A 26,178-nucleotide genomic window follows, 5' to 3' on the forward strand; every position below is an offset into this window, starting at 1 on the left:
TATATATATGACATATTTTTGAGTTTAAATCGAACCACGGTTTCAATATTATTATTTTATATTTGTTATATTAATAGGAGACACGAATGATACTTACATTTTTGTAACTGAAATCAATTCAAATAAAATTCTTATTGTTTGAAATCAATTCAAGTCACGCTTATTTCTGTACTTATATAGAAGTATATTTCTCTCTTGGTCAATCTGTTTCTTATTGACTTGTTTCATTTTTTCATTAATACATTTATATGTCAACTTATGTCTTGTACTTTTCTTGATATTTATTTAGCCTAAAGTAAGTTACTTTTGTTTTATAAGTAAAATAGAAAAGAAGATAAAACCCAGCTCATCTAGTTAATATAACAAAATTAAACTGTTTAAAAAATCCTTTCAAATTAATTATAAATGGACTGCATCAACTTTTGTTGCATTTTCAACAATTTTCATATGGTTTGCTTATCTCGATTACCGAAAATAGATGTATAAATCAGAATGTCGTCAGTCGATCATTTATCTCGAAAGTGAGGAATTTGATTGCGAGTCGGGAAATCGAGAGAGCTTCTTGATGCCTCTCGTTTCGCCTGCCTTGGCCCATCTTCCAAGTCGAGAGATTCTAACTGTTATGCTAACGCAAGTATGATAATCCACGGGCTTCGTCATCCGCGGGACGTCAGGAACTCGCTGTACATTTTCCAAAGCCAAAGAACGGAAACGTAGGACACGCTCTTCTTCAAGACCGGGACCCACCCTCTCGTCCTCTCCTACCACTGAGTTGAAAAAGTCCATTAGTATGAAAATGCGATATAAGATGGGTTTGAATAAACATGCGCCATCCCTTTCTTCCGCGACGTGTCTACATCGTGTCGCAAGCACATTTCGCCCTCGTCGTCTTCCTTTCCCCGTCGCGCTACCTTGTCGTCGACGTCGTCGCCGTTCTCCATCGCGCACGTCGACACGCCCGTCTGGGCGCACAGACCTGTGCAATTCTAAAGTTATTTTATTTAAAGTTTTATAATCCGCACAGGCCGAACGTGTTGGCCGACCTGCCACCTCCGCGCTCCGCATTCGCCAATGTCCATCTCGATATGCATTGTGTTTTTATATAAAGATACGGAGAAATTCAATAGAAATTAATAAATTTCATCTTTAATAATAATTGATGATACTTGTCCTATCAATATATCGAAAGCATTTGTTGTATAGAAAAGATAATTTTGCTCAAGTTTTTAAAGATTGAGCTAGATATAAATCTGAAAACAATGTTGTTAGATTATCAAAATCATTATGTGAAACAATCAAGTGCATAATAAACAATGCTAATAAACAATACGCAAATAGTTTAGACATGTTAATAACCAGCTTGAGCATTTTACGTAATAATTAAGATAGTCTAACAAAATTATTGTTAGATCTTGTATCTAACTAACTTTTTAGATACTTTCTGATATTATAATAATTAAGACACGATATACATTTGAGTTTTATCTTTGATATTAAATCATCTGCAATTGTAATTCATTCTGCAGTTGCGTTTTCTTATTAAATAGTGCAACATAGCAAGCTATTTATAATTTTACAATTGGCCCAACCATTTGCAACCGTCTGCAAGATTGCTTAATTTTTTCATATTCTATTTTTGATGATATATAACAATAATTACCCGAGGAGCTCCAACGAGGCAAAACATGAATTAATCAATTAAATGAGTTCAAAGGTCAAACTCAATTTTAATGAAGTTCATTCAATAATTATTGATTTTTCGATATAGTCTGCACTACTGACAATTATGAATTAGCTTCATTTATTGAAAAAGATTAATCACATCTCAGATCTTAAAATATTTTCTAAGCATATGTGAAATAGTCAGTTTGTTCATGTGTTTACGTTAAAAATTAATAAAATCAATTATCGAGATAATATTCTTGCTACTCAGGCTCTCAAGATAGTCCACCTAAAAACATGCTATTTTAATTCTCTTTAGTCCTCTTAATCTCTTTAATCCTAATTTGTTCGATACATGACGTGTCGTGAGAATAATTATTATAAATATTTATTTCTTAATTTGAATAATTTATGATTCATATGTGTCCTTTAAGTTTGACATCGTTATTTTAAAAGCTCATAAAGTTCAAATGCTCATGTGTTATAAGAATAAAAAAGGGTTAAGCGAGATCAGAAAAGTTCATCTGTGAGTTCATCTCGCGGACGGTTCGGCGCCGACTCTCAGTACAGGACGGACGACGTCGAGCGACGCCGAACGAACGCCGGAAACTACCGAGAGGTCGAAGCGCGCCAAAGGGTTGGCATGAGGCCGTGTCGGCCGCCCGCGTGATTGCCATTACGCCACGGAGCCGCGGTACCTGCAAGACCTCCCACGCTTCTCTCGGCCGACAGTTACTCGCTCGGAACACGACGGGTCGGTCGCTCCTAGTCCGCGCTCCTAGTCCGATCTGGTACGCGCCGACGATAGTATCGCGGAGGATCGCGATTCTGCTGTGTCGGTGGCACAAACTGCTCACAAATCGGTAGATAAAGGAGAAGTCAAACCAACCGAAAGTTCGCAAGTTGAATTATCGGAGCCGGGTGGTATGAATTTGAATTGACGGATGGATGCGACTGACACCTCGAGCAAAAATCCACGTTTTCGAAACAAAAAGTCAAGGTTGATAATTCCACGATATTTTGCGCGAAAAATTCGAATATCGTGTGGTGCGCTTTCTATTAAACGCGCCGCCAAATTGAATTAGACTGCAGGTAGTTCGATTGTATAGGAAGGCATATGATTATCCGGTTGATAGAGTCGCTGTTCGTCGGAGCGATATATAATTGATGATAATTGTGTGAGTACGAGGGTGAAAGCTCGATCTATCGTTCCACGCGCTTGTTAGTCATCCCGAAAGAAGAAAATTTTATGTTGATTCTTTTTGTTTCTCGGTGTAAGTAGTGTTTTGGAAATGACTGATCCGGTGTTACTGTAGATATCTTAAATAAGCCTGTCGTTCGTTAAGCTAATTTTCTCATCTGTTTCGGATCGAATCCTCTGTTTTCCTTGGCTGACTACACGATCTTTGATCCTCAGCTTCTATCGGTCTATTCATAAATGGTGTCGCGTTACAAAATTCATTCGACTTAATCAGCGTATCCATTTTCATTCTTAGTACTATCAAATTCTTTGTCTGCTAAGACTAAATATATTCCATTAACATTTCAGTTATATGAACCAATGACGAAATTAAAATGTAAACTTAAGATAACGTCTGTATATTGTATACGTCTGAATCATTCAAAAGAACTTTGAGTGAATATAAAAATAGACTTTTTAATCTAATGTATTTTCTTTAAATGAAAAGATTTCTTTCAAATTTCATTTTTTAAACAAAAAACTTAAAGAAACAAAATTATTGTATAGAAAGATTGCATAGAAATGAATGCAAAGTTGCAATAGCGTTAGATAACGATTTCAAGATCTGATCAATTATTTTAATATTTTATTATATCTCTTACTTCATTTATAACCTAGAAAAGTTTTTCGCGCTAGCTCTCGTCGGGAAACTTTTCTATGCATAGGCATGTTCCTGAATTTATGACGTCTATTTCATCGCTTCGTATATATTTAAACATCTCTTCGATGTTCATGCTTTATGAGGGGTGGAAAAGTGCAGTCCGCATTTGTAAAGCATGTTGCCCGGGAAGCCAGCTAATCCTTCGTCCAAAATTATCCCCATCGAGAAGGCGAAAGGCACAAATGTATATTTAGCCATTTAATTTTTTCTTCTTTTATTCTTTCTTTGCTCAAATAAGTCTTTGTTTGCATTAATGACCCTAACATTACAAATTCTTCCAAAGTTCCAGTTTCTCATTCGCGGTCATTCTTTCTCTTTCGCAATCTTTGTCAAAAGGTTCACATTTGAATCCGTTCCAAGGTTGCAACTAGCTTATGTCCAGTGTCACGAACATAACAATGAAATATGAGAGCAAGAGTCATTGCCGATGATTTGATGTTGTCATGCTGATGCATCATAGAGCTCTTAAATATCAAAGGAGCAATGATAACCCAATCTCTTAAATTAAGTAACATTTTATTATTTTCAAATCTTCTGTGTTAAAACGTAAATCACATTCTGTATTCTGTATTCTGTGAATTACATTTCTGTGGTTAGTTTCAAAGTAAACATTATTCATAATTACGTATTACATTTATTACGTATATTTAATAATAAACTAAATTTGAGTAAAATTTAATACATTTTTTTGAATTAAATTATTCAAGACCGATATTCACAGTTCAGTTTTATTTCAAGTTGTTAAATAATATCTTAAAATATTAATACGATTCTCTAATTAGTTTATGATTAAGATAGTCTTAAATATAAGAACTATCGCCATGTGTTAATTAAATTAACGTATAAAAATAGTGGCGACTTATAGAAATGATTAAAAACAAATTAAGTATAATTTGACATTACGAATATAATAATGAGGGAGAACGTTTGAAGAGAGGAAAGAAACATAAAGTAGTTTAATGCCTCCCACACTTCTGTTGACAGTCGCAGTAAAATGTCCCTATATTCGATGATTCTTTCTTCTATCTATGACAACTAACGGCATGCTAGTCTAGATTCGGTCAGCGCATCTTCATTTCTCTCACTTTTGATCGAGGAAGATTGATCGCATTTTTAGACCATCACCGATGATTCATCTAGGAAGTCGTAGGTTCGTAGATTCTGGTAAAATAATGCTTTTAATTAGCGGAGAAGTCGTACCGTCTAATAATGTCACCTTTGACCACAATCGATTCGTTGGTGCGGCTGTTTCGATCCCCGCAAATTTCGATCGTCGCGCTCGAAAGACTTTTCGTGATCACGGTTACGTTTCTCTGAAGTGGACTTGTTTTGCTCGAGGTGTAAGGCGTGTTTCACTAGAGCCCAGGAAAGTACCTTCCCGAACGACCGAGGCTCGTGCATAATGTACGTAACCCGTATGGCTGGACGATTTGTGAAGTTAAGCCGGCGTTAGATGTACTCGTTTCTCACCGTCAGTGACAGAATTCACGTAATTTCTAACAGCACTTGTATAATTTCCCTTTACGATCTCGACGAATAAATCCGGGATTGACGCGCGTCGTAAAGTGCGGGGTTACGAGTTTGCAACGAACGTTGTCACCCAGTTTCTAATCCATCGAGATTTCTTTACATTCGAAATTAAATTGCGGAGTAAATGTAGGGCACGGAGTCCGAAAAAATCTTATTTGCGACTCGAGTAAAAGCGAACATGAGTTTTTCCCCGAGTAAATCCTTCCGAGGCACGTAACGAAAGTCTAACATGCATCTTCGCGACGTGCTTTTACGCATGGTATTCCTTCCGCTAACGAAAGCGCGATCGCGAAAAATACCATCCGCGTTCTCTTGCATTATAATCAAGATAATGGCAACTTTTACGAACAATTTCAATCGGATAATCCAAGTGATAAAAAGACTGACGTATAAAAAAGTATCATCCTTTACTTTGTAATAAACTCATTGAAATTGCGCGTTATACGTTTTTCTTTGCTGATACATTAAATAAAAATTAAATATTCACAGTCGAGAATTAAATGTTTTTGAAACTGCGACAATAATTATATTTGTCATATATGTATATTTTTAATCCCCTGGAGCTAATGGTCTATTTAACCCATTTAATTATAAATTTCTATGTCAAAAATGTCAAAAAAGTAAACATTTTTTTATATTACATCTGCAAATTATTCTTATTAAAATATATTTAGTATTCATTTTTTTTCATAGTTATGTCAATTTGGTTAAAACTAATTAATGTGTTTTAATTAACATAAATGAGAGAGAGTCCTACAGACTTAGTGTCCGTAACCGTGTTAGAAATTTTAATCAGTTCTGGAGGGTTAATAATAAAAATTTGTACGCGCGGAGAAAAAGAGAAGCGTGAAAATGTTATCAATCTCGATGCACTATTGTGGTGGTTAATTGCGATTGGATTTATCAAAGTCGGTTAAATAATATGTAACGCGATAAATGTTAACGATATTGGAAAATTGGAGTACAGTAGAAGAAAAGCCGGTGACACAATGGAGAAACTGCGACAGCGCCGACAATGCAACGGGGAAGCGAGATTGAAGACCGTGGCTGGCGTGCATCAAACTCGACGGCGGCGGGCCGTCATTCAGAAAATAATTAAAAATAATTGAAAAACAGAGCGCGTCGTGGCATACGGCCATTGTCTGTTTACCGGAGCGCACAATTTCCTCGGCTTTTATCGCAACTACACCGCGCAATCTGGCTTAATCCGTGCGAACAAATACTGAATTGTCGCAACGCGTAAGATGGAAAAGAGATAGACCGAGTAAGGAGAACATTCAGATGAGAAATTGCATAAATCGCGAGACCAGATCTTATGATTCAAATGTGGCAAAAATCGAGGAAAAGAAAAAAAATATACAAATGAAAATATAAAAAAGAAGCTTTTTCTTCATGTTTCCTTTGTACTTTCCTTGTTACGATTAACAACTATTGACAATGTGGGATTTTTCTAAATTATCGATTATATTTTGGAGGATAAATTCATGGTTGTACAACAATTTTCTCTAATGATAAATTGAACTGAATGAACGCAAGTAATGAATCGGAAGTTATCTCGGAAGAAAAAAAATATGGTTCTTCCACAGAGCAAAAAGACAGAGAGAGAGAGAGAGAGAGAGAGAGAGAGAGAGAGAGAGAGAGAGAGAGAATCGCGTCGCAGAAAAATCGTGACACGGCGTAAAAAACTTTTCTCAACTTTCTACGATCTATCTTCATCGCGTGCCTCGACATTCTGCCAGACGAGACGAGACGAGACTTGCGGTTCCTGCCGTTTCCTGCCATATTCGGTTCCATCGCCGGTATACTTAAGTAAAGTTCTCCGCGGAAACGATCGAGGAAGGTGCTTTCCGCCGTGATCGGCACGCACAAGTCAATTAACTTTTGCAATCATATTTAGCTCCTGAGTATACCAACTTTCGCTTTCCTTCGTGGCGGCCGGAATTCGCTTCTGAGACAGCTGGAAACTCTCGAGGTCTCGTTTCTGTACGAGAGACGGCGTTCGCGCGAAATCTTGTAGACGGCAAATGAATCGCTCGTAAACGATCGACAAGTGAAATGGGACTGCCGACGACGAGACTCCTGCCAATTCTTTTGCTCCTGCTGGCCCTAACACGATCGAACCTCTCGCAGAGGCACAGACCTCCGCATCGATCACGCAATCGAGGTAAATACGATCTCTTACAGAATCTTAGCTGTTCATTAAACTCTCTTAAGCTCGGTAGTGGTGATCGTATCGTCACATGGAATAAAGAAACGACTCGTGTAAATTACGAATTTAAAACTTTTCTCCACTACTTTCAACGGTCCATTTCATTGCTGGTGTAATGTAAATGTCTCCGCGCTATCTGCGTCTATGACGCTGTGATGTGCTGCCGTTGCTGAGCTTAATGCGTTAAATATTATACTTAAATATTGTACTTAATTAACTAAAGCAGTTGTACTTTAATATTTTAAGGGGTCCTAAAGTCGTTTGTTTTATCGATATTTAGTAAGACTTACGCATATATGATTTATGTCATTTACACATCAGTATGCACTACTCAATATATACACCCACAAATTTTTTAATTTACTAATCTTTTATATTAAACATTTAAGTCTAATTCTAAAAACTCAACATTGTTTATTCATATAATCCCTAGTCCAAATCAAGATTGTTTTATACGTATAAAGCATAAAACTTGTATATAAAGCAAATATTGTTAAGAGTGAACGCCAGAAGCTCATAACAAAATTGTAATTTTCCAACTTTTTTTGTTTTCGGCACAAAGTCGACCAGTTTGAACTGCATTACCATTTACACTTTAATTGTGAAAAAGGATTTTTAAATTTGTGTGTGTATGAAGGCAGTTAAAAATACTTATTCAAAAAATAATCAGTAAAACTCACAAAGGACTTTAGGTCCCCTTAAATTTCATTTTGCAATTTTTCTTGTCTATAATAATAGCTAATAATTTTTACGAATGAAAAACCTTTGCAAAAAGGTACGATTGATCAACGATATCTTATAATGGAGAAAGATGATTCGTGTTAAAAGTTTTATCTATATAAAAAAATCGTTCTACTCGCACAGATCTGCGCCAAGTAAGAACCCATTACTTCTCAAGTTCACGACAAGTGAATAGCATTGTTTTAAGCGATTACACAATTTTTCCGGCAATTCTATGTTCCTCTCCACCTTCTTTCTATTTTCTTTTACAGCGTGTCGTCCTTACTCTTTTTTTCTCTCCCTATCCTACTTCAGTAGACTCTCGCACTTTCTTTCCTCATTCTCCTCTATTCTCTTTCGTGCTGGCGTTTAATTGCATGATGTCGGGCACACGATATATTTTCAGGATAAATCTCGCGATGTTTCGTTTGCGCTAGAAAACGCGGGATTATAATGCAACAACTAAGGAAACGAAAAAGAGAGGAAAATAACGCAAGAAGTCTCTTTTACGCGTAGCGGATAATACAGTGGCACTCGAATATCGTTCTTGAAATGAAACAATCGCCCGGCCTCTTTACTTATAAATCTTGACACCTTCTTTTCCTCGCGTGCTTACATTTTATGCGTCCGCATTAAGTTCTAAACATTTGATATGAAAATATGTGAGACGTGACGAGACGTTTTATATTTTTAAAAACAAACATGTTTAAAAACAAACATCCTAACGAAAAGCCTATAATTGTTCGTTTGGCTAATTTGATACTTTGAGTAAGCTGTAAATTTATTTATTATTTGGAATAGTCATTAAGGCGTCAATTTAAAAATTAAAATCGTTTTATGGTATTCGAATTTCATGGGATGATAGCTTATATCTCTACAAAAAAAAAAATAATTTAAAGGTAAGGAACTGGAAATTCTATTTATGTGTTCTAAACAATGCAGCGAGTGACGATAAACGCGGCCACGCACATAGATACATATACAAGTATGTATTAGTGTGGCTACTATACTAAAACGCACGTAATATAAAAGCTGCCCCCCAGCTATCCCTACCGCACAGGCGATGTGCTCTTTTTCCCTCCAATTTTTTTCATCTTGCTCGCTCCGTGTTGCTTGCGCTGAAAGCTCCTAGTTACACCGCATTACACTGTAGCAGTTTATGTCCTGAGATATAATATTTAGTTTAGATACACGAAGATATTAGATATAAAAGAAACTGTTAAAAGATCACGAGAAAAGATTTCTCATCATTTTGTAAAGATCTTATCAAATTTATATACGAACAAGTTAATTTGTAAATGTCACATTAACTCTTATAACCCTTTGTGAACCGGCGACCCCATTTGGGATCATCCCTTTTTATTTTATAAAGCGCTCACCTGTTTTTATAAAACTTGAACTATGTAGTAATTTGATAATGCTTTATTCGAATCTGAGGTGAAAAATAAAAAATTCAACATAGTGAATTCAATATGAGATAGAATTTAAAAAAAAATAAAATTTTAAAAATAATTTGATTATTTTTTTCTCTTCAAACTCGGTTTTAGGTAGCTTTTAATTGCGAAAAACATCACGTGTCTAGTTTCGCTTTATTTGAAACTCATTAATGCTTAACACGTAAACACTTAATATACTGATTTCCAAACGAACTTTCAAACTTTAATTATGAATCTTGTGACACTAGATCTTCCTTCATGGATTTACTATTCTAAAATTTGATATTTTTAAGCTACATTCAAATTCACATCAAGAATCTCCTTTCACGATAATCAGATTATTTTAAATTTGAATTTTAGAATTCTAAAATCAGAATCAAATTTTATGATTCCGAAAATTTTTAGAAAGCAAGATATTCTATAAGTTACTTTGTTAAAAAAAAACCCAGTCCTCAAAGGATTAATACAATTTTTCAGTTCTTTGTTATACTATGGGTCTAAGTTAATTTTCATTACTTTTACAAATATATAAAAGTTATTAAATAATTCTTACATATACTTTGATATCTTTAGAAACTATTTATAGGGTTGTGTGTTAAAAAGAACGCAAAGAAGTAGAGACTATTATTTATCCAGAGTTCCTAGTATTTCAAAGAAAAGAAAACGCGCAGGACACAAATCTATTATATGTACTGGAGATTAAAATTTATTGAATAGAGAAAAATTTACAAAATTGATTATTAGTAATAAATTTATATAAATTTATTAATTTAATTACTATTAATTATCAAGTAAATAAAATAATGACCATTTTTAGCGCGTTAGTATCAATGATTGCGTCGCGAACAAAATCTGCTGACCAAAATAATTCGCTACAGCCCGCGATTAATTTCGATTTAAATTTAAAGTGGTCTGTTGCGATGTTCAGTCTGTGTACTTTCGAAATGAACAACAGAGCACGGAATAATAATTTAGAACAATTAGACGTTGATAAGAAACACACAGCACGATTTCTCTATTTGTGTTCTCGATCATTATAATCGATTATTATTATACAAGCAATGTCAAATTGGAGCATAAAGTACAAATGTGAACACAAACTCTAGTTCGATTATCGCGAAGGGAAATGAGTCGAGAGGATAGTCGACATCTAGCCAAAAGGGGACAAAACATGAAATTCATAGTCATCTCTGCAGAATCGGATGACAGATTACTATTACAATGGTGGGCGTATGGGCAGGTATTTAATAAATAATAATTATTATTATTTATTAATATATTTACGATTGTGTGGTAAAGTAACAGCCAGAAGTTCGTGACGCGGCAACGACCGTCTATTACAAGGCTAATGGGCAAGAAACTCGGAAGTTCCATAACCGGCGTTAACGACACGTTGCGTTTATGCGTCGGCGATCTCGACCGATGTTGTTCTCGTTAATAACATCTAATCCCACCCCCGTCGCGATGGAAAAAAAACGCATAAAACGCCCTCATTCGCCCTGATTTCTCCACGAGACGCAACATTTTATGAAATAGTGCCGCGTTAAACTTATCACTATTGCTATTAGTCTTTCAGATGATGTTTATTATGATGGAATGTACGTTTTACTGCTTTTAGAAAGCAATTTTTAACCCTTTAACAGTTGCAAAATTTGTGTTAAATTTGACACACTTCATGTGTCCTAAACAATCCACTCAAATTTTTATATTAATTTAACACAAGGCAAATATGTTAGAAAATAACGTAAACATTACATTATAAAAAAATTATCACAAAAAATGTGACAAACTTACTTAATTAAAAGTTAAAAACGATTTAAAAATTAAAATAAATTATAATTATGAAAACAGAATATAATTATGGATTTTTATGTAATTTTTCTTTTTCGCATTGAACGTTTATATGACGCCATTATTGAAGTTTGATGTTATAAATTATATTTTAAAACTAAATTTTATTTTATAAAAATTATCTACTTTAAAATGTAATAATTTTCTCTTTAAAATAATATAAATTTATATATCAACTTATAATTAATATGAACTATGTTTATTTTTCTTTAAAAAAAAAGTCGAGATTGATTCCTCATGTATTGTTGAGTTTTTATTATATTTTTGATTATCCACATATAATTTATATTATTGTCATTACAAATAGCTGTAAAACTCTGCATGATGTATTAGTTAATTTGAATTCCAACTATGTTACGCTTTTACCTGAACTTTTGTTAAAAAATGAAGCAAAACGCTTTCGGCCATCACATTTCAGTTTGCATAAGAACAATATAACTATACGTTTTCGTCAACAATTATTTCCGAATGCATTGTATAGGAAAAAAAAAAGAAAAATATTCTTTGTTGATTTATTCGCGCGTAAATGGCGAAAATGAATACTAATACACAGGGTAGCACCGCGCGAATTAAGTGATTCGCGCCCGAGAGTACGCTGTAATTTCAGTGTTAATAGATTTTCCTCGTGCAAATCAAAGCGGGGATTCATTTTCAGAACAGTCGGGATTTACGATGGTATTAAACCTACGGTCACCATTGTCGATTTCGACAGCGAAAGTGTGAATCGTTAAAAGAATAGGAGCGAAGACGCGGTTTCTTGTCGGTTATTCTTAAGTTGAATATTATCATCCGCCGGAGCAATTTCCCGCAAAGATAATTCTTCAATAGGCGAAAACTCGTTTTTCAAATTTATACTTTAGTCGGAACGTAAGGCACCGTAAAACGTACCATTTTTGCGCTTCCTAATCGAAACGCTCCATCCTCGTGGCTTTTAGATACATTTTTTTTTAATCAAAACGCGCGCGCGGTCGAAACTGCGAATCCACGCCGCTGCTGCATTTTTTATCAGCACACACACACACACGTCTCTCGTTCGTCGCGTTCGGTATGCGCGAAACGTATTGGTGAATCGCGCTAACATTCGACCGTTCGCGGTGGTTCAAAAAATTGTACCCGTTCGCTCCATTACAACACCAAAGTAACACTGCTTTTTTCAAAGTATATTTCATTCACTCGCTACGTTTTATCACGCTCTCCGAAGTTATCTTTTTAATTTGATAACGATTTTAAACCAACTGCATAATGACAGATTGAAATAATTTAGGATTGAGTTGTATATTACATTTTTGTATATACATTTTTATAATTATTTGCTTTTTTATCTTTTTCGTTAGAAATTATAATAAAGAAGATTTCAAATTTTGTTTCTCATCGAACTTTTATAGTAGATTTTTTTCTTTGAAAATTTGATGGAAATATTGAAAAGTAGAAAGTAATAAGTTAAAAAAGTAAAAGAGTTTCTTTAACAAGTTTCGATAATAAAAATAAGTAACAAGAATTTGTGATCAGTTTTACGATCGTAAATGGCTCTGGGAAGTGAAAAATGAAAATTCTGATAAGTACAATTGGAGAATAGCGATTAACATCGTTTAATTAATTCAGTGATTGAATATTACTAACGACGAGCAAATGCGGACGCAAAAAGTGGAAAGAAGAGAAGGTTGTTGGAAAGAGGGGAAAGAGCGAAAAAATTCGCATTTATTCCGTAGCCATCCGGTTATGTCGAGGAATGTATTTAAATTCAATGAAATTCAAACAGAAGACATTTTGAAGGAAAAAAAGAAGCCTCGGGTTTGCAAAAGAAATCAAACGCATGCATAAGTAAAATGACGTCGTCGTAGGATTTGATTTTCTTCCGATCGTGCAATTAAAAATCTTCATATCTCACTTATTGCGAGATTCATCCTTTCATCTCTCCCGCGAAATGTTTCGCATTTATTTCGCTGTCGCTTAATTTCGTAAAACTATGAACCTGAGCAGTTTGCGCATCAAGCTGTCAAAATTTTCGAAGGTAGGGAAACTTTGGGCTTTCTTATAATATTATATGTATATATATCATACATAATTTGAGCAAGAATGATTTAGTCGTTGATAAGAAGAAAGCAGCTAGTAAGAAAGGAACTTTCAACTTCTTAAATAAATAAAAAATGTTAAACATTCTTGCAAATAAATGTTCTGCTAACTTATCTATACAAATTTGTCTTGCAAAACTATCTTTTAAAAATGGATTAGGAAGCGTCGGAAATATCGGTTACCGAGTATGTCTGAGTGAACAGTCACTGCTGTCTGCCTTCTCTCGAGTCGATTCACTCGAACGACCTTCGACAGTTTCGCGACAAATATCCAAAACAATTTTGTCCTTATCTGAATGAAAATACAGTGTGTCGCCGTCGCAGCCTTCGACTTGGGTGAACGTCAGAATGTACACGTGAGTGAAATGAGAAGCACAGAATGGCTAATCAGTTGTTCGCATTGAAACAAACTTAAATGGTTTTCAGACTCGTTAGAGTATTGAAGAGAAGAGAAGAAATCGAGAAAGACTTTCCATTATTCTCATGCGAAACGCACTTTTGATTCAAAGGAATTGAAATCAACCGACATATCTGAGCAGTTCATTTCAAAAATTATGCAAATCATAATTTTAAATACGATGAAAATGTGATGTGTATAATACAAATTGATATGATTTTAATGCGATCATTAAATGAAAATATTAATGCAATATTGGAATAAGCGGTTTAGTTGATAAGCGGATAACTTTACAGAAATGTTTACAGAAATGTGACAGATGTTATCTTGTATCATCGTATGTTATTGTTGTATAACTTGTGTCAGATTCAATTCTTATTATAATGATATAATTGTCGATGATACAATATCACATTTTATATTTGAGGATTGCCTACATGGACTGTCATGTTTGATATACATATTATAATAAATGTAAAATCTCAATACCATAATTGAATTAATAATTTATTTTTGCGATATCAAATCTATTTCAATTATCGAAATCTACGTTCCAAATATACCAAATCAACTTGCAAATTTAATTCATTATTAACGCCATTGTATTTCTGTGTTACTAGCGATATTCTCTTTTCATAATAAAGCAAACTGAGCAAGAATAGCTCTCATTAAATTGAAAAATTAATTTGCTCTCTTGTTTTATGTTTTTGTATATACACTTGTAAACATAGTGTTGACAATTACAAAGGTATGCAACTGTACAAGTTTTATTTTTATTCCTTTGCTTAAAAATTGATGCAACACAAAAATTCTGCTTTTCAGAAATAGAGAAAATCTTTTTTAGCTTGAGAAGATTATTAATATCGATATCGATAAAAAGGATAATATCGATAAAAAGAATATATTCTTAACATAATCAAATATATATTTCATATTTTTGTCTATCCTTTTTATCTTACAATTCTTAAAAACCTACATTTTTAAGTTTTATAAGAATTTTAATGATTTTTTATGAAGTTAAATTAGTTCACTTTTAATGATTGATAAGGTAATGTTTACTTATTCATGATGATAAGTCATTATATTTTTTTTTTTTAATTATTAGCAGTTTTTTCTTAGCATCATTATAATATCATTATTAACATTATAATAAAAATAATGAATATTCTTACTATATGTTTATTAGCAAAATTATTAAATTGTACAATTTAATATGTGATATTACTATTCTGGTTCCGTACACAAATCCGTTTCAAGTCCTGAAAAATAATTCGGCGCGGTTTGTAGAATCCGAAATGTATATAAATTTACAATAAATAATAAAGCATTTAAGATTTGCTTTGACTAAAAATTAGAATTCTTTATACTAAATTAGAGTTATTCTCTCTTCGATCGTGTTACAAATTGTAATTGTTCATATTTTTGTAACTGTGTCACCTTTGAAGTAAGGCAGCGATGTGTAAAATGCAATAATTTATTCTAGGTACATTAATTCTACATATAAAGCTTGTACAGTTGTCACTTTTATAATTGAAGCCACCACTCGTCTTTCTCTAGTATAATTAAAATAGAATTTATACTATCATGCATTTTTTATGCATGACGTATTAATGAATTTGTCTTGCATTCAACTTTTAAATTTAAATTCGAAATCCATCTAAACACTTTTCAAATGGCGTATATACCTCAATCGCTTTTAATTGCTCTTAAAGCGATCCAGATCATTATGATCGAAAGGACTAAACACTTCTCGATTTACGAGCGAGTACATGTACGTCATTTCAGCCTCGCCTCTCGACGCTAGCGAAAGAGTCGATGCGGGAAAAATGCGAAGGCGTCGATAATTAATGCCATAAATCCATGGCCCTCGCGCGAGGATCTTCGATCCATCGATTTCGCGCGGGGTGCCGTCAAATGGACGCGCAACCCTCTTCTCAAGGGTGGCTACAGCATCGTCGAACCGGAAGTGGCCGTCGACTATGACGTAGCACTTCCGGGCCACGAAAGACTTAGCGAAGCACACACTCGAGATCGCGAGATCGTCCGATATCGAGCGGCTTGAACGATTCGATAGCTGCGCGATGCTTATTCACCCAAGCGTGTTTTTTTGCTTTAGTATCGATGGCTTCCTGTCGTGGCAGCGTTCGGTTCATTCCATAACTATTAATTCCTCCGATAGTGACAACGTTAGCCTGGATATTTTCACAGTAGCGTCCACTTTTTTCAGTATCGCTCTTTGTACTCTTCATGCAACGATAATTTCTTCTTTACGTTATGAACGAAAAAATTATAATCGCAAAAGTTGAGCGATCAGCTTTTAGAAAACCAACATGATTTGACAATTTTAGAACAGTATATTTACAACAGTATAGTAAGATAAAATGCTAGTAAAACTTCTCTTTTGATTTCTTTTTAACCCTTAAACATCATACTATAGAAATAATATACTGTATACTTTTAAGAGTCTACGTACTCTTTCTGAAATTATAAAACTTTTAATCATTAATTAATTAAAATTGTATATTTTTTAAATTATATTAATAACAATTTTGAATAAAAATTATGGCAAATTTTATTTTATTATATATCTACATTATTGTTTTATTAAATATCAAAAGTATTTACCTATCAATTTTTGTATTAATTTTTTTTATATAACTGAATTTCGTTCTAAGTTTACTGTATTCTTTTATTCTATATAAAATTGAAAATTTTTAACTATTAAACATTATTATTAAATCTAACATCTAGAAGAATAAGAAAAAAAATGAAAATTTATTTGTCTATTTTTAATTAAGAAAGACAGAGTGGACAAATAATTTTGAACGGTAGTGTATATTTAACGCATAAAAAATTTATACCTCCTCATTTTATTTTCGGACCATAATCTTTTTTTAAAAATTGCACATATATATTCTTTTCTTGTGATTTAGATATAATAATCATATATATGGGCTTATTATAGAGATCCGAAAACAAATAAAAATGATAGATAGAAAGAGATAACAGATACATGCATGTGTAGAGAAAACAATAAGACAACGTTACTGAAAAAATAATTAATTTATCTAATTATAACTATTTGTCTTTTTCTTTTCTTCCTTCTCTTGTTTTTAAAAATATACAAAATTATTTTGTAAATGTACGAAATATATCATAAATGGAGAATTAATCAGAGAGACCTGATTCATTTTGGTCAAACTCTTATTAGGATCTCTAGGCATATTCAACCCAAATTAATTGTTTATAACTTTTATAAAAATGAACATATTGTAAAAAAATTTATTTTACTCGAAAGAAACATTAAAGAACATAAAAATATCAAATACATATATACGTATTCTTATTAATCAAAAAGTTATAAACAATGAAAAACACATTGGGAGAAAAAAACGGATATATCTAAAGATCTTCAAGTAAAAGTCTAGACTCAAGACCAATATAGCAGAAATATTTAACTTTTTATTATTGCAGAGTATATAAACTTCCATAGTAGAGTAGAGTATATAAGCTTTACTTGGTCCACCTTATACTCTCGTGAAAAATAAGATGGCTAGAGATCCTCAAGTAAAAATCTAGACTGAGTGTCCAGATTCTTACTTGGGGATCTCTAGCTATATTGAAAAGGTATTTAAAGGTATTAAATATTTTTTGTGTTTTACGTCCAGACAGATAGTAGTGATGTAAGTAAAATATAAAATAGAAAGTAGAGGCATAAATATTCCAAACGTAAAAGTCGTCTAAAGACATCTACAAGATTTAAATGTCTTTGTAGCATCTTTTAAACTCTTTTGTCTGAAATGTATTATTATCAACGTAATTGTTGATTATCACCGAGTGAAAATTACGCGATAAACGCGGTTGATAGCAGCGACTGTCGTAGAAAATCGCGTACAAAGATCTAGGAAAAAAATGTCGGAAATATATCCACCATGTGGTGGAACGACGTTTTCCTCCGTGGAGATATTTGCTCTCGGGACTTATTAGATTTGAGGCTCCTCCTTCTCCCATCCTTTTCGCGTCCTTCGAAGTAAACATGCTTTACTAGGGGCACACACGCATCATCGCGGCTTTCCACTAACCCCCCCCCCCCCCTACAGTCTATCAAATTCTTTGGTTCTTCTTTCTTCGCTCTTTCCCGTTCTTTGCTTCTTCCCCTTCCTTCGGCTTCTTTTTCTTTCGAAGGTTGAGATAAGGTACGATCCCAGAAAATGTAATGAGCAGAAAAAATGTCGATCAAGATATTATTTTTTGTTCGACGAGAAAGAGATTCACAGTTATTCATTCTCTATTATTTAATGAAAAACGTCTTTTTCTGTCCTCTTTGATGAAGTAAAAAACGAAAATCTTTAAGGAAAATATTTTTAATATTTTGTGAAAAATTATCTCAATATATAATGAATAGAATATCCTCTTTTTATTATAGTTTATGTATTAACATATGTATGAGAAAAAATAACAAGATAACAAATTGTTAAAAGGCAAAAGATAAAGAACTGATTTGTTTTTGAAAAAATGTTTTTTATCGAAGTAGCTTCTTGATTGTGAATAATTTATTAGAAGAATTAAAATTTTGTTTCTTTTATCTCAAAGATTTGATGAAGACACTTTTTAATTTTTGAGTTTTCATATTTTTGTCACATTTGGTTTAGATTTGATTAAAAATGTTGTCAAGAAATATTTCTAAGACTTTACAATTACATGTAATTAAGTTTTATCGAATAACACACACATATATACACATATATATAATTGCATACATCATAATATAAAAATATACTGGAGAATAAAGTAGTACACAGAAGCGTCACGATGCATCATCAATTTACATCGCGCGCTGATTCATAACGCGCTGATTGATAACTTTTTAGGGATAAATCTTCAAGTGGCTCAACTCGGTCGAAATTTATCAAACTATTTTCAGTTAGATTCTTACGGATGGAACGGATAGTTTTGATAAAGAATCTAAAAATTTAACTAGATATATACAGATCTGAAAATAATTGTGTTGAACTATTAAAATAATTACGTAGAATGTAATTACGTTTAAACGTTGATAACAATGCTGTAAAAAGTTTTCAACATTCCAGTCAGTTTGAACGTCTTACTTAATTATTTTGATGATTCAAACAAAATTATTTTCAGATCTGTATCTAACTAAACTTTTAAATTCTTTAGCAAAACCGGTTTTTTTAGTGTACGCGTTAAAAAAGCCCTCTTCTCATTATCACGTCATCAATTATGGGTCAGACTTAATCAAATGTCTAAGTGGATTTTATATAAATTGTTACAACGTTTGCAAGAGGGATTGCCGATTTAACGATTCGTTTCTCCGTACTCATTGAATGAATGGATCTGCGAAAAATCTCGTCATCGCAAAACTTCTTCGCGACACGCTTAGATCGATGCATCTCTTTGTCTGATTTGTTAAGGCATGCAATTGCACAATTCGGATTAATATGCCAATTAAAGAAGGAAGGGCAAATACATTCCATGAATATTTTGTAATAACACATATATGTACATTTTTATTTACTTATGTCTTATACAATTGATTGTTTACTGAATGTATAATAAATTATATTAATTATTTTATTATTTCTATCTTCTTAATCGTCTGACGAACTGCTTTAAATGGCTTTAGCGGAAAATTAATAATTATTATATAATATAATTGTATTATTGTTGATAAAATCAAATAATAAAGATGTGTTTATGTAAACGTAATAATAATAACGATATTATAAATAATTTATGTTGCTATTGAATGACATTTCATATTTGTGCAATTTATCCAAACATAAAGCAATTTATCTATAAAGAAGCCTTGACAGTTGTTTAGAAAGAAGTACAAATCTAATAAAATGATAAATCTACAGATAAAATAATATTATTATCCAAATAACTCATATATGTTGATATATTTACATATTACAAAGCTCTCATTATTAATAATATAATATCGACAAAAGTAGCTAATGGACTTGATTAAACAATAATCAATTCGAATTCAATTCGAGATTTTATATTTTTAATTAGTATACACGCTGCACCACAGTTACGATTTTTCAACAGACAGGCGACAAACTTTCGAGCGACTTTTAAGCTTGACAGTACAACGTTGTAAAAGACCGGATTATAACAAGTCCGTAAGTGCGATCGTGTCGAAAGGCGAGACGACGACATGTATCGTACGCACCGTGGACGCCCGATATCGCGAGTCCATGACGGCACAATAAATTATTCGTCGTCTACGTTCACCTTGGCGTTCACGTTGCGCGCCTGCCGCGCTAATGCATATTGGAATAGCACATTGCTCGTAGGTGCGTACACCGGAGCGCCCGAGTTAAGGTTAAGATGTTTCTCCCGTGATGTAATCGACGGCGGCACATCTTTATCCGACGTCTTCCCCTCCGCTCGTATCGAGTTGTCGTACATCCCCTTCGGCTCACCCGTTCTTCATTCCGTTCGCCAAGTTCTAGGCTGGACCACAGGGAGATCCAGACTCGAAATCACGGGGCATTATTAAGAGATCCCTTCATTTATTCACATCCCTTTGATTCCTTTGGATCTGAAAAGCATTTTACGGTACATTTATTATTCGCGGGATTTGTGAAAATTTCAGTGTTATTCGGACGATCTCTCTCTCTCTCCCTCTCTCTTTCTCTTTTTCCGCTTATCGATAACTTTGATCTCAATTTTTATAATACATTTCGTATCTTGCCCATGTCAAATTGATTGTCGATAACTTTACGTGCCAAGTGGCGCACAGTACGGCTTTTATTATGGATTAATACACGTAAAAAGTGCTTTTAGTGCGGTGGAACTAAAAACCACTGGCAGAGCGTTGCGGCTGACGCGTGCAAGCTTCCTCTTTTATCATGCAGGATTCACTGAAAAGCCTTGAGCGATTCGCTCGCGTTCTTGCGCGAGATATAGCGAGTGTTATATATACGTGTTTCCGGTCAGGAGAGATGGAAATAGATTTAACAAAGTATACGTAGATAAGAATTGGCTTTCGCGGCACGTGGAAGCTATCAACCGAAATTCTTCTCTTGATGAGTTTATCCTTGCCACAATCCTCCACATTTAGTCGTGATTCGGTAATACAGTTTTATCTGCGCACTTGGAAAACGTAATGAATATTCGATTGATTTGTCGCATTTAAAAGGACGCATTTAAAAGTCGTTTCTCATTAATAAAATATACTTACGGATACACAAATCATCTTTTCAATAAAATTATTTTTCTTGATTGAGAAAGACGTATTGCAATTACATACAGATTACATACGTTTGAAAATATATTTCGAATTCTGCAAATATATTAAATTACTGACAGATATTTTTATCTTTATATATTATTTAAAGTTATTTTAGACCATTATTTTTCACCGATATCAAAATAAAAGTTTGCGAATTACTATCTTCAATATTTGATTATGTATGTATTAATATAACTTTTTTATCAACTTTTACTTTTTGCTATAATTAGAAAATCGATATCTGATTTGTAATGTAATTCGACTAGAAGGCGCGAAGAGTCTCTGAGAACATAAAATGTCTAGATCTCTTAAATTATTTAATGACCATCATCAATCATGAATGGTCAATGATCATGTAAAACATCTACAAAGAGCCGAATTCGCGATGACATCATTGTGCGGCAACAAGACATAAAATAGACCGGGTGCAATGCTGCAGAACCGCGATTATGAGTAGAGACGTCTCGTTGTTGGCGCGAGACCGCCGTAAAAGACGGATAGATGAGACGAACGGCGCAAAGATGGCGTCATGCACGCAGATGATAGTCGAATGACCATAAGTTTCAGACGGTTGCATAAGCGTCGCGTCAAGAGTGCACCAGATCGCACGAGACGCTTCCAAGAATCACGCACGTTAATCGTTAGATTTTGTGGCACCCGTTGAACTCCCACGCTCGACGTGAGTTTGCTTGTCGGGTCACCCACGTCTGATCTCACCTGGTCATCCCAGCGCGATTTATCGATGGTGAACGATGTCACGGCGACGAGATTGGCGTTTGTGATCCGGAGAAATCGGTGGCGCAACCCTAAATTTACCGAGGCTCTCACTCGTCCAAGATTATAACACAAAGTTGAGAAACGTGCCTAAGACCCGGTGGGTGCACCCTAAATAGTACGAGCGTCCAAACTTTAAACACGAAAGATTTGGAAACAGCGCGATTTATGAGTGTGTTAAAGAACTTGATAGCATAAGGCCTGATTCCACAAATATAAGATTAACTTTACTGTTTATCTTTTTCTAATTTTTAGATTTAGAAAAAGGAATAATAAGTTATCTTTTTAATTTCAATTTCGGTTTAACTTACAAAAGTTAATCTAAGAATTAGAATTAGAAAAAAAAGATAAATAATAAGTTAAATTGAGATTAAAGTTAATCTCACATTTGTGAAACCGGGCTTTAAAAAGCAAAGAGAGCTCATCATAAACTAGAAACCCTTCAATTAGAGTTTGGACACGAGTCATCGTTTTGTATGCAGGGTAATAGTTGTAACAAAAATCTGCGAGAGAGAAGAACATATATATATATATACCATTTCTTTTTCTTTTTTATTCCATTCTATCTTTTTCTGATCTATTTCTCTCTCTCTCTCTCTCTCTCTCTCTCTCTCTCTCTCACTCATTCACTCACTTACTCATTCACTCATTCACTCAAGAACTGTTATAACATGACAGACCAATAAAAATGCTTTTTTGTATTCAGATTCTTATTAGAAGATTCCTAATCACAACCGATCAAGCGTGACTTTGGATCATTCAAATATTAAATAATACAAACAACATGTCTAAAAACGAGATATAAAACATCTTAAAGACGTCTATAAAACACATCTTAAGGACATTTTTTTAAAAGATGTCTAAGAAAAACTTATGTCTCGATTTTGGACTTTTTGTCTGGGAATAAACTGTAGTTTTATGATTCCCGTCTCTTAATTTATCAGCTATAAAAATCAAAATGAAGGGTTTGGATGCAGCGCAAATAAGCGATGTTGTTGCTAATGAGACTTCTTGGAGTTGGCACTTCGCTTAGGACACACGGTAGTCTATATTTCCTTACCACGACATTGATACAGTATGTCGCTTGTAAAGCCGGTCGATCAGCATGCTAAAAGTTTCACGACATAATGGATTATCGGCAGAACGGCGCGCGTAACCAAATATTTGCATGATCCTTATTTGGTTGACTGTCGATACCATCTGTAAATTTTTCAACGCGCGCTGTGCACGTTGCTATTTAAGTATTTAACAGTGAGAATCGATGCGTGAGGTGAGGAGGCTGAATGTATGCAGTGTTGCATAAAATATAACGCGTTTGCACAAAAACGAATGTGAATATTTTCGGTAAATTCTTTCGTCCAATTATACCGTTACATATTTTTGGAAGCAAGTACGCTTTCGAGTTCAGCGGATTCGAGTGACAGTCGCGGAATCGGAATAGGCGTTCGAATTTATTGTCGCCTTCTTCGTAGCGATAATTCATTCCCGCTTGTTCAAGATTCAAGATAGCTTTATTATCCTGCCCACACCGGAATGCTTAATTAGATCTACAGCAAGAGAACGTAATGAGCGAGCCTCGTTTTACGCCTCAACACGCTTCTCGAGCGAATTTCTGACATTGACACAATACGCAATGCGTGTCTCGCTTTCAAGAACATCTTGCTCCTTTCGTCTCTCTTAAGAATGTATTAATTATTAAATGATGTGTAATAAAGATGTGACACTGAAAAAAAATTTCTTAAATCTAAGTAATATTTTATTAAATAATACTAAGTAAATATTCCTTTACTGCAAATAAATATTGATTTGAAAAATTAATACTTAAATTAAATAATATACGTTTATGTTTAGTAAAAAATATTTACGATAGAAAAATGTTTAATTACAATGTATGACATACTGGAAAAATTTTGTTGTAATCAAAATTAAATATATTGTTAAGACTTTTTTTAGTCCTCAATAAGATTTTTTAATATCAGCGATGATTAAGATATTTATCACAATAAACAAAATTATATAATACTATCCCGACCTCAATATTTATATTATTTATTTAAGATATTTGCACTTAAATATGTAATCTATTATTGGAAAAGATGTGAATTAAATCATTGATGATTTAACAAATAACTTTTAACTATATTTAAATTTAAAAAATCTTTTTAGGTCGAATATGAATTGCTATCAAAACTGATAAATTCAAAATGATGTATTCAATATGGATGTCACAACTTGAAAAATCTGAATTGTTACAAAGTATATAAATATCTTCATTTGATTTTTAATTTCTCAATTTTGATATCGGATTCATATACAGCGGTCTAAAAAACTTTTATGTTTGACTAAACATAATTAAAAGCTATTCGATAAGTCGTCAATAACTAATTCATTTTTCCACAATAGATATCATATTTAACCATGAATATCTTATTAACCATAGCGACACTAAAAATCTTTTTGAGGATTGGAAGTCCTAATAACACGCTTAATTTTGATATTAATTAATTTACAATAAAACTTCTCCAGCACGTAACATATTGTAGTTATAATACGACAATATACATAAAATTAGCTCTTTTTGCAACTTTAAATATAACTTTTTTAAAATGATGACGTGATGAATCATTTGGAATTTCTGAATTTGTATTCAGCATTCAAAAAACTATAGAAAATGACTCGTCTCATTCTGGTGTCTTTATTTTCGAATAACAGTGTAATTAAATGATAAATACAGATAACACATTATGGTCTTAAAAGATATTTAGTTTAATATTAATAAATACAGATATTTTTAACGATCCTTCCATGTATTCGCTCACGTGTCGTGCCTTGGAAAAGTCACGTTCGACAGTTATGAAATTCAAGCTCTGTCATCGAGATGGACAGGCGACAGATTGTTTTCAAGAAAGAGCGAAATGGCTCGATTAACCGTTGGCCTATAAAGTGCTCGCGCTTCGGTTCGATTCGCAGACGCATTGCGTTCTCGCACCGCTCAATTAGAGTTGAACGAGAAGCATGGCATCACATATAGCTCGCGGACATTCGCGGCGAGATGAGCGGATTTCCAATTCATACGATGCCGCATTTTAATTAAATACAATTGGATCATAAATAGATTTAATTATGAATACTTGACAGCCGACGTAATACGGTTTACGTATGCGTATGAATAATAGAAATGTGCGCCGCGGCGTGTCCGCGGCTTATTGCCGCGCGCATTAGATTCTGCACGAAATAACCATTTGAACGTTCTAAAATCACCGAATTCGTCAGCGGACGCTAAAAACGGACGATCGTATTATACGATCATCCCGACGATCGGTCGCTACGCCGACGGGCGTTACGCGAAACATGATGTCACTATTTTCCGTGATGTGCATCTCGATTTCTCGCCGATGAACTCACCGGGCTGGAGCGCGCGTTCCGCGCCTGGTGACATAACTCGCAACGCACGCGTACACGCGCGTTAACTTGGCCATTTATACGCCAGATGCGATGAAAAAAAAAAATAAAAAACAAAAAGGTAAAAGGGAAAGAGGCGTGGAGCCGCGCAACCGGTGGAAGTGCATTTTACGCCGGGGTGATGCATTTATCGACGCTGACAATGTGGTATCGCTTTACCTTTACTCTCGCATTCTTCGTCTTTGACGCGAGAGTTAAGCAAGATTAATTACACCTGGCCGCTACCGAAGGTCGAAAACGTTTCGAGGTCAATGAGTAATATCGGACGATTTATATCGAAGTAATATTAAAGCTATCGATACTCTCGATAACATTCGCGCGTTGTTACAGAAATCTACTCCATGTTAATTGAAAAATTTCATCGACTGGACGCGAACGATGGTTCGGGGATATTTTGCGGAATCCTCTGGACATACGAAGTTTAATAATTAATTTAATGTAACGACAAATTGTGACCTTTTATTTTTCTTAATTAACCGATACCGATGTACCGCGAAGTATCACATGTTTATTTTGACATGATGAAAAATTATCGATACGTCCATTAACATTTCACCATATTACAAGCACAGTCGGATAAAATTCTCCATTTACGAGTAAATTATTTAGAAGTGTGCAATTTGCATAAGCGACCATGTCGTATCGATAACGGCACAGCGCTTGACCAAGCTGTCGATGATAATGAGGGAATAGTCTATTTTAATCTGCTATAGTTCGTAAAAACAAGTGTAAAATATGTCAAGGATGTATCAAGAAATTAAGGGGAATGAACTCGTTTTGGTTTTATTCTAAGATTCTATTCGAAAATTCTTTAAAAGATAATCTGACGCTTATTTAAATAAGATAATAAGTGCACGACATCGAATTTATATATATATATATTTATATATATTTATATAA

General features: G+C 33.8%; 1 protein-coding gene across 11 annotated transcripts in view; it reads left to right on the plus strand.

Annotated features, from left to right (window-relative positions):
* Window positions 1-26,178, plus strand: part of LOC108693387 (basement membrane-specific heparan sulfate proteoglycan core protein) — a 186,455-nt gene that overhangs the window by 83,363 nt on the left and 76,914 nt on the right. The window contains exons 1-2 of one of the 11 annotated variants that reach the window (XM_018202290.1): window positions 2,434-2,586; window positions 6,991-7,257. The exons of the other annotated variants lie outside the window; for them this stretch is intronic. Coding sequence (XP_018057779.1) covers window positions 7,149-7,257 — 109 coding nt within the window. The 5' untranslated portion in view covers window positions 2,434-2,586; window positions 6,991-7,148. Of the gene's footprint in view, window positions 1-2,433; window positions 2,587-6,990; window positions 7,258-26,178 lie in introns of those variants that run through there. 11 annotated transcript variants of the gene reach the window in all.

This window comes from Atta colombica, unplaced genomic scaffold, assembly GCF_001594045.1.
Source record: "Atta colombica isolate Treedump-2 unplaced genomic scaffold, Acol1.0 scaffold9, whole genome shotgun sequence".
NCBI lineage: Eukaryota > Metazoa > Arthropoda > Insecta > Hymenoptera > Formicidae > Atta > Atta colombica.